General features: G+C 37.3%; 1 protein-coding gene across 1 annotated transcript; it reads left to right on the top strand.

Moving 5' to 3' along the window:
* The first annotated feature begins 1,101 nt into the window (after nt 1–1,101).
* Nucleotides 1,102–9,925, top strand: LOC108972866 (doublesex- and mab-3-related transcription factor A2). Its single transcript, XM_018939746.1, has 4 exons — nt 1,102–1,380; nt 2,933–3,034; nt 4,691–5,030; nt 8,596–9,925. Exons 1-4 carry the CDS (start codon nt 1,234–1,236, stop codon nt 9,570–9,572), a joined length of 1,566 nt encoding a protein of 521 aa, XP_018795291.1. The 5' UTR covers nt 1,102–1,233; the 3' UTR covers nt 9,573–9,925.
* Nucleotides 9,926–10,299: the final 374 nt, after the last annotated feature.

Below are 10,299 nucleotides of genomic sequence, written 5' to 3'. Positions count from 1 at the left end.
ACTACCACAAAGAGCGCGCTTTAAAATATATACTCCCAGAATTGTAAATAGTTATTCACATACATACATATATATGTATGTAATCATGTATATATCGTGCGAGAATTAAATACATACACACATATGTACAAATACAATTATAACACAAGGTGAGCATGTCGGCGGCAGAGGCGCAACCGACTGAGTGAGCAACTTTGTATACAGTGCCCAAAAACTTGAATTTGTAAACTTTTTTAATTACACGCCCGTCCTTCCGACAGCCAGCTGTGTCAGCAGCCTACTACAGCACCATCACCGTCGCCGTCACCGTCACCAACTCCACTGCCAAGCATTGCTGTCGTTTGGTCTTTGCTCTTGCCATTGCTAAATGTTGGCGATTGCCGCTGCGTCTGCTGCTGCTGCGGCTCATTGTTGTTGCTGCTGTTACAGTTGCGGTGGTTGTTGCACAGTATGTAGCAGCCAAGAAGAAACTCCGTTGACAGCAGCAGCTGCGAGGGTAGGAGTAGGGCGGTTGCCATTTCAACCCTCGTACGACACATTTACTCGCTCGCTCGCTCACTCACACGCCTTCCAATCGCATATATGAATGTTTGAATGTATGTGTGTGCACATTGAATTACTTTTGCCTTTAGTGAAAAGTAACTGTGTGTGAATGGCGGACTGACTGGTTGCCTGCGAAGGCGCAGCGCTTGCTTGCTTGATGCTTGTTTGGTGCGTTGGTTGGTTGGTTGGTTGGTTGGCTGCCTGTTTGATGGACTCAATGACTGGGGGCTTCGTCGGTGCTTGGCAAAGTTGATTCAGTTTCAATTGAGTATCCGTCGTGTAACAACGTCGCAACGGTCGGGCAACGCGCGTCAATGTGCAACAAACCGGAATTCTATTAAGAGGCTGCCAGTCGTTTGTGTTCAAGCACCAAAATCATAAAAAATACAACAAAAACATACACATTAAGTGTTTGTAACAAAAAAAAAAAATTAAACAAATATGTTTATTTGTTAAATAAAAAACAGAAAAAACGATTGTGTTGCTGCAACAAAAATTAAATAAAAATGTTGCAGTATTGCCAGTGAACAGAAAAGAAATATATGTATATACATTTAATACAATTCTCAACGCTTTTGTTTGAAAATGTTTTATTGAAAACTTTTTAAAACTGCTGTGTTTTGACTAAGTAATTGCTGTGCATATTGCCATTGCCTTACAATTTGACTTTGCTTCAGCGTCGCTTGCAACATGAGTTTACCCACCGGCGTGGATATGCAGAATCTAATGTCGCAGCATCCAGTTTTAGGCGCTTTGCCGCCCGCCTTCTTTCTGCGCGCCGCCTCGGAGCGCTACCAGCGAACACCGAAATGTGCGCGCTGTCGCAATCATGGCGTGGTGCGTGTTTTATATTATGTTTAAGTGCAAATATATTATATTTTAGTTCTTGTATTCAAAAATATTATATTTCAAACTATTGATATAAGACAAAAACAAAAAAAAGCATTTTATGTCTAATTATGGATATTTGGAAATATTTTTGTTTGTTTGGTCCAATCATATACTAATCTCTGCTATTTTGTGTTCTTATTTGTTTTGAAAAATAAAGTTATACAAACCCTATGCATGAAAGCAAACCTCACAAAGAATTTTGAGATTTTGGGCAAAAGAGCTGTAAACATCGCCCGGGTAACAAAATAAAGAACATTAATTCATTTCGAATCCGTCAAATTTTTTCAAAATCGTATTGTAGAACCGGTCTTAATCATTAATTTCATTAAATTTCTGTATACATCTCTTATCATTATCAATTCATATTTTTGAACCAAATTTTATGATGTATATACTAATGATATATGCTATACTGTATACTATAAGCTTTTAAGTAATTTCTTTTATTATATTATATATACATAGATATTTCAATTCAAAATGTATAAAAAAAATTGTTCACTAATAATCATTTTTTATTTCGTTTAGTTATTTTATATATTTTTCAATCTGTTCGGCTTCTAATTGTTGATTAACTACTGCATTTTACTATAAAGGATTTTTATGGTTATGTTTGGTACACAAAATCTATTTTTCAAAAATTAATCAATAATTTTTTTTTTTAAGAATGCTAAGTCGGAACCATGACTTGAATAATTTTAGCTTCAACTCACGAATATTATGGCTTATAAAAAATTTTTTATCAGTAAAATCGCCTATTCTTTCTAATTAGTCCCAATAAATTGTACAACTTTTATTGGTTTTTAAGCTTTTAGCATTTTTGACTACGAAAATGAATTCATATCTATCTTGATTCCTATCGAGGGTTAATATATGGTTCTTTTAATGAAATATTGTACATATTTTGTTTCGATCTAAAGGAAAAGTCAAAAATTTACCCAAAACAGAGTTTTCAAAAATTCACTATTCACTATAGTTAAGGAGCACACCCAGTTCGACAACTCAAAAATTGCAATTTATGACAACGAAGAAATTAAGTCAAAAAAGAAATTACTGCGATAATTGTCTTTTTGTATATTTACCTGTACGGTAATATACGGTAGAGTTTTCGAAGAAAAAATGTTTCACGAAATCTCCGACGGCGCTAGATAAATAGGTCCTGCTACGTGCAAAAAACCTCCTACTATTGTTCGTAAAATGATATAAGGTCGAAAAACATAACCAAAAGTTTACAAAAAAAAAACAATTTTTTTTTTAATTAAAAAAAAACTTAAGCGAGATTAAACTGATGCTGCATTTTAAAAGGATGTAACTAAAAAAATAGCGGCTTTAGGTATTTTAAGTTAGATTACTACAAAAATAATTAAAAATTTAGTAACATAAAAAACTTAAAATTACACTACTTTCTGAGAAATAAAGTAAAACTATTATTTAAAAGTATATTATTTTTCCAAAAAAAAAAAAATCACTCATAAATCAATTTTCTAACATTTTGCAGGTTAGCGCGCTCAAAGGACACAAGCGTTATTGCCGTTGGCGTGATTGTGTTTGTGCGAAATGCACTTTGATTGCGGAGCGACAACGCGTTATGGCCGCACAGGTACGCATTAAGGTCGATTCACAACTAACAGCACGGAACGATGCGTTACAATACTTTAGAAACTGCTATCAAGTAAATGAAATCTAACAACAAAACTCAAAAAAAAAAAMAAAAAATACAAAAACAAAAAAATCATAGTAGTAATACATAATTCGCACTCAGCGGCAGCGGAGTGCATTAAAAGCAGACAATTCAGGGAAATTTAAGTAATAAATTACATAAACTGATAAAAAAAAGCTAATAGCGCTAGCTCAAAAATTTTGAAAATTTATGAGAAATTTTGAACTAGTTGCAAGGCAGGTAAAAAAAAAAACATGTACTCCCGTTTTATAAGTTTTTAAACCATTTCCAAGATGTAAAGTGCAACTCTGCCGCAATTCGTTCAATGCAACTTCGACTAAAGGAAAACAAAGACAAGACGTTATCTTCGACTGAACCCAAAATGTAATACCATTTACAGTTGTATTTCTTGTTTATTATATTTATTTTGATTTTAAACGGTCAGTTTACTTGGCAGCTATATGTTATAAAGGTCGTATCTGAACATTATGTTCGGAGATTGTAGTGTTATATGAAATAATAACTTAGGCCGAATTTCTTAAAGAATTATTATCAAATACAAAAGTTTTCGATACAAGGACCTGAGTTTGATTGGTCAGTTTTTATGACAGCTATATGCTGAAGGTGTTCGATCTAAACTATTTCTTGTCAAATTATAGCGTTATCTGATATAATAATCCCTAGCAAATTTAGTGACGTTAGCTTTACAAATAAACAAGCTTTCCGTACAAGGACGTGAGTTTGATAGATCAGTTTGTATGAGCTATATGACAGAGTTGTCCGATATAAAAATTTCTTGGAAAATCGTAGCAAAGCTTTGGATTGTTATATGGCAAATTTCGTTAGGATATCTTGTCAAATTAAAAAGTTTCCCATACAAGGGCTTGACTCCGATCGWTCAGTTTGTATGTTTGCTATACCCTATAGTGAGCCGATATAGTCTGTTTCGATAAATGAGCAGCTTGTTGATGAGAAGAGGATGTGTGCAAAATTTGAAGTCGATATCTCGACAACTGAAGAACTAYTTCGCGTATAAACARAMAGAYRTGGCTAAATCGACTCAGYTTGTCACGCTAGACATTTCTACAATGTATTCTTTGAACGGTATCCGACGTTACCTTTTGGGTATTATAAATTTCGTGCCAAATTAAATATAGCCTGTTCAGGRTATAAATATATCGGACTTAATATTATTTCAATAAGTTCCATGGATCTATTAGAAGTTATATACCACCATATAATTCGATTAACMGACTTTGAATATAGCAAATTTCTGTCAGAAAAGTGATTTCATCGAAAAAACTGCAAAAAATAAACAAACAAATTGATATACTCAAAATTTCTCAAACCCCAGTTACGCTATTTTAACTAGAAAACTTAGATTTTGAAACTCCAATATTTGTTTTTCAAATTTTGTCAATCATTTAATTGTTGGCCACAGTGTTGTGCTGGCTCGTGTCGTGCTGTGCCCTGCCAATGGGTGTGAATCTCTGTATATAAAGCTTTCAAACTCTATTAGACCAAACTAAAACCGACAAAGCAACCATAATTACAACAACACTCACACGCTTTTCTTTTTTTACGCTTCCGCTGCAGGTTGCGCTGCGTCGCCAGCAAGCGCAAGAGGAGAACGAGGCGCGCGAATTGGGCCTACTCTACACCAACGTGCCGCCGGGCCAGTCGAATGGCGTGGATGGCGGCGGCGGTGGCGGCGGTGTGGTCACACCAAATCAGCACAGTCCCGCGCCACCGATGACCAATGCTGCCGCCTTTCATCCCGGCATACCGTCACCGCCCAGCGACGGTCTGGACACCAGCAACGGTCAGCGCATACAGTATAACGGCAATGAATCAGACACGGATGTGCGTATGCGTTCGTCGGAGCCGCTGTCGATGGGTTATTCGCCGGATCGCAGCACCGAAGTGGAGAGTCCAGGTGAGTGTGCGCTGCAATGAAGCAGCAGCGGTGAAGAACAACAAATCTCGGCATAAGAAGTTGAGCGGTTGCCGGGCATAGCGAGTGTATGTGGAGGGGGGTTATGAGTTGTGAGTAGCGCAAGATGTTGCACATTTTAAGACGCSTTCCTGTTGTTGTTGTGCTGATGCGGTGCAGTGTGTTGTTGCTGTTATTGCACTTAAGCGATGAAGTGTGTTTGCGCGCACTTTGGCGACTTCCGCGCAAGAACACCGTTAARAGTGCGGAAAAATTACAACGTACGTCTGTTTAAAATGTGCAAAAGGCGGCTTGAGCGCTCTGTTAACGCATTGACGGAAGTGCAACGATGCGTTGAGTGTTTAGTCGAGTGGGTGGTTAAGTTGTGCGTGGTTGTGTAAGTGTGTGCGTGGGCGGTTGGCGTTGCAATTGGTGCTGTGTGTGTGTGCGTGTGTGGGGGTGCTTTGGAAAGAGTATTTGCGCATGAAATGTGAAAAGTGACAAAATTAAGAGAAAAGTTAAGCGATTGTTGATTTTCGTTGAGCAGTTTACGGAAGTAGTGTGAAAACGTGTTTATTTGTTTAACTATAAACGCTGTGAGAGTTTTCGGTGAGTTAACACGTCAAATGTAAATGTAAATGTAGTTTTCGTGCTATTACATATTTTTGATGAGCAAAAAGTCGAGAACGAAGAATAGTCGAAAATGTATTAAAATAATTTAAGCAAGTTTAGATTTATGTACAAGAAAGTTAATGCTAAGTTATAATGGGAGCTAGATATAATGTAAAGAACTAGAAATATATTTCTAAAATCTAATAAAGGCCAATATAATATTCTGATCTCTTAAGGGGTTACATCGGTCCTCWGGTAAAAAACTAAATTTTTTCAACAATTTTTTCGCATAAAAAATTTAAAATTTTAATTGAATTTTTTATTATTACACACTGAAATTGAAATTGTTCGAAAAAAAATATTTTAAACTCGGCCCTCGGAAAAGAGAAGCGCCTGCGTTGGCATCATAAATCCTTACAGGATCATCTTAAGTGAAAAATACGTGTTTTAGTTAAATCCTTAGCCTTGGATGAAGGAAAAAAACGGAAAATTGGATTTTTGGTAGAAATTTTTACAAAAATATTAAAATTAATGTGAAAATTTCGCAATTTTTTTTTTATCAAATAGTTGTAATCGAAAAAAGTCCTACACCCAAGTGTTCAAGAATTGTATCTCAAAGACCTGTGTAAAATTTCATGAATATTGGTTGGGTARTTCTCGAGAAATCTTGCAAACCGACTTCAAAAACACAGTTTCGAGAAAAACCCGTAACCCATATATTTTATCGTTATCGTTTTCACTGCCGGTGCATTGTGTTGCTGAAACAGCACTTCCTTTTGCGGTCGTTTTTGACGATACCGTCATTCAAACGATCCAATAATGCTATGTAATAGTCGYTMTTTATTGTCTTTTTCCAGGTAGTCAATAAATATTATTCCATGTGCATCACAAAATACAGACGCCACAATTGCGCCAGCCGACYGTTGCCGTTTTCCATGCTTTGGTGTAGGTTCATTGGGTGCAGTTAACTCGAATGAGTGTCGATTGGACTTCGGCGTAAAATGATAGAGGCATGCTYCTTCCATTGTCACATATCGACGCAAAAACTCGGGAATATCCCACTTGAACATTTTAAAATATTACTCCGAATCATCAACTCGTCGTTGGTTTTGGTAAAAAGTGAGATCGTATGCTACTAATCCTAAAACAAAAATATTTTATTCTAAACTAATAATCTGACACACGCCTTTTGAAGCTTTTCTTTTGTAGAAACTTAAACAATGTGTCATCCCATTACATGAAATTACTTAGACCTGGATGAAAAGGATTGAGTAGAACAGTTAATTAGTCGATTCGACTTGTTTTGGAACACAACTTGCTTATTTAGAAAGCTTTTTTCGTGTTTAAATTTTCATACAAAAAAAAAAAAATAAAACGAATTATCCTTTGTTTAGGTTGTTATATAAGGAACTGTTCAACTTTTATGTTGCTGAAATATTTAAGATTTTTTTTATATTATAATATTGGATCGGTACTGCTGATATCGGAAGACTATGGCTTATAGCTTATAGTCATACAAAATGTAGAATCAGCATCAAGTGCTTGTATAGAAACTTTATTGTGGAAGGCGACGCCACGATTTCTGAATAAATTATTCAAATTGGATRCCACACAAATTGGCCTATCAAAATCAAGTACTTGTGAGAAAAGTTTAATCYGTGAAGTGCATTATAACTTTGGAGCAGCCGAAGTTAACGYGTTTTCTTCTAAAAATCACAAACACCTCATAACTTGTGCGAATAATAAATAATATTTTCCTGGGTTTGAAATCCAATAACTTTATATCGTCATCTAAAAATCAAGGTATTATCAAAAAATTTAAATTGAATTTTTTTTTGCTTACGATTCACTACATCTACATCCATATGTAGCGTAAAATTTTCAGCTTCCGCTGTCAGACATAACGAATACATAACCATTTTATAAAAAAAACTCAAATTTTGTTTCAGTAAGAGTGGTTTCTATTATATCGATTTTCCTTCGACTGTAAACTTATTTAAAGTGATATTACGTTATTTTGTAGTTAGGTGACGATACATATATCTAATGTCTCTAACAGTCGTACAGTTTGTGAGGGTATTTTGTGTTCGATTCCACCCGAATAAATCTATATAAAATAATCTCACATAAATTTACCCTATTATTTGTTTATAGAAGACCTTGTGGAATACCTAAAAATGAAAAATTAAAAATTTCACGAGTGGAGTATTACTTACAATTTAAATAGTAAGCGGAGCACCATCAAAAAATTCTACACCACCTGTCAATAACCAAATTAAACACACTCTCATGGACTTAATTGAATTACAACGCCATAGTACTCAATCGGCAAGTCACAAAAATAACAATTCAAACAAAACAAATCAAATAAAAAAGTTGAAGACGAATGCTGAAGATATCAAATGACTATTTGCTATTTTTTCTACTTCTCGGATCGTTTCCAAGCGACCAACACCTGCCTACCCTTGAAGCTGCCCATGTTCGGTACTCTACTCACACTCATTTATGCATGTAACAGCCCTGTGCTGTTTGCAATATTTACCGTTGATGTGATTACATTTTTCTAACTTTTATTCGATACTTTCTTTTGARAAGATGGAGAGCAAGTTATTTTTGTTTATGTGTTTGCATAGGGTGCCTTCAAGGTATCAAGTATCCGTTTATTGTTTGCAGTTAGCTTGGTGTGGGTTAAGAAAAAAATGTGAAAATTTGTTTGTTTTTGTAACTCCTGAGAAAAAAAATTATGCTGTATTTGTTTTTGTATGATTTATGCAAATTTGTGTTTGCAAATGGGGTCGTAGGTCGAATTGTTTTGTAATTTGAGAAGAAACTAGATAATCAATTGAAAGCAACGTCTGATAGAAATTGTAAACCCACTAAAGCCAATCTCACCACTTACCAATTTACTCACAAATTTCGCATATTGAAACTCATTTCTCTCTTCACTCATTCGCAGGTTCGAAACGCGCACGCCTCTCCAACGAGACCGATCAAGACACCGGTTCCGAGTCATCGCCCAGCAGTCCGCGCATGAAGTCCCGCAACTACCATGACAGCGGCAATCTTTCGCCCACGCGCACCGGCCCACCCAGCTCGCCGGAATCYGATCTCGATGTGGACTCGGCGCCCGACGAGGCGACGCCCGAGAATCTCAGCCTGAAAAAGGAGGATTCCACATCGCCACCCAACACGCCCACTGATAATTTACATTTGCTGCGCACATTCAACAATGGCGCCGCACAAGGTTTCATGCCATATCATCACACGCAGTTCCTTGCCGCCGCCATGCCTGCTGCTGCCGCCGCCGCTGCTGCCGGCGTCGGCGTACATCCGCATAATCAGCATTCACCGCACGCACAGCATCATCAGCATCAACATCATGCAGCGCATCAGCAGCAGCAACAACAACAACAACAACAGCAGCAACAGCATGCGTTGCCACTCGCAATGATGCAACAACAAATACAGGCTGCACAACCACAACAACGTTCACCCGTCGATGTGCTGTTGCGCGTCTTTCCCAACCGACGTCGCAGCGATGTCGAACAATTGTTGGCGCGCTATCGCGGTGATGTGCTCCAAGCTATGGAGGCTATGCTCTCCGGCGAAGACATGACGCAGGCGCTTGCTTCGGCCGCAGTAGCGGCTGCCGCTGCATCGGCCGCGGCATCACCRCCGAACGTGCCGCCGTCACCGCCATTCCCGCTCAAGTCGGCCTTCTCACCGCTGGTGCCACCCGCTGCAGTGTTCGGCTCACCAACCCATCGCTACCCGCCCTTCATGCAGGCGCACGCGAAACGCTTCCTCGCCGGCCCTTAYGCGGGCGCTGCGTACTTGCCCGGTGTGCTGCCGCCCGATGTCATCGATCAAGCGGAGTCGAATGGCGGTGCGTCAATGGATCGCAACAGCAATGCTGGCGACTCGCAAGATTGAAAAGGCTGTTGCAAGCAGTGCCCAATGGGTGTGAGTAATATGTTCAGGCCGTATGTGTAGCGTGTATTCAGGGCGGCGCCTGCGTCCGGCTCTCACACGGCTGCACAACGCTTCGCTGAGGTGATTTCATTCCGTGTATATATGTTGTCGTTGTAAATAGTGGTAACTTCAAATTACGTAAATCATAAYTAGGGAATAACCGTTATATACTGTATATGCATCCAAATATACACTTGTATGTGTGTTTATGTGCATCCATTTTAACYAGTGTTAACCAAAATTGTAAGCATTTTATTCAAGTGTCGTAATATATAATGTATATTATGGCAAAATATATAATTTAGTTTAGCATAACCCTATATACATATACAACGTGTATATATGTATATCAATTTACATATATATTATTTAAATATTTAAGTTCTACCTTTTAAGCAAAGTTCTTTGTATCCTAGATAAACTTGAAGCACTAGTTAAACCAATAACAAAATATTGAATTACGTAATAAATATAATTGTGCGCCGTTAAAAAATCTTTGAGCATATAGTACATGTATGTGCATGCATATATACATACGACGTGTATAGCGTAAAATTATCGATCAAATTAAAATGAAGTGATCGATATATAAAATTAATTGTAGCTTCTAGTTTTAAGCAAAATTATTACCTACTATAAACTATATACAAATACTGTGTTAAAACGTAAAAGATAATAAAAATTCTAA

The sequence above is a fragment of the Bactrocera latifrons genome, unplaced genomic scaffold (assembly GCF_001853355.1).
Source record: "Bactrocera latifrons isolate USDA-ARS-PBARC rearing strain unplaced genomic scaffold, ASM185335v1 scaffold_432, whole genome shotgun sequence".
NCBI lineage: Eukaryota > Metazoa > Arthropoda > Insecta > Diptera > Tephritidae > Bactrocera > Bactrocera latifrons.
The sequence above is the reverse complement of the archived record's forward strand: the minus strand, read 5'-3'. Positions and strand labels throughout refer to the sequence as shown.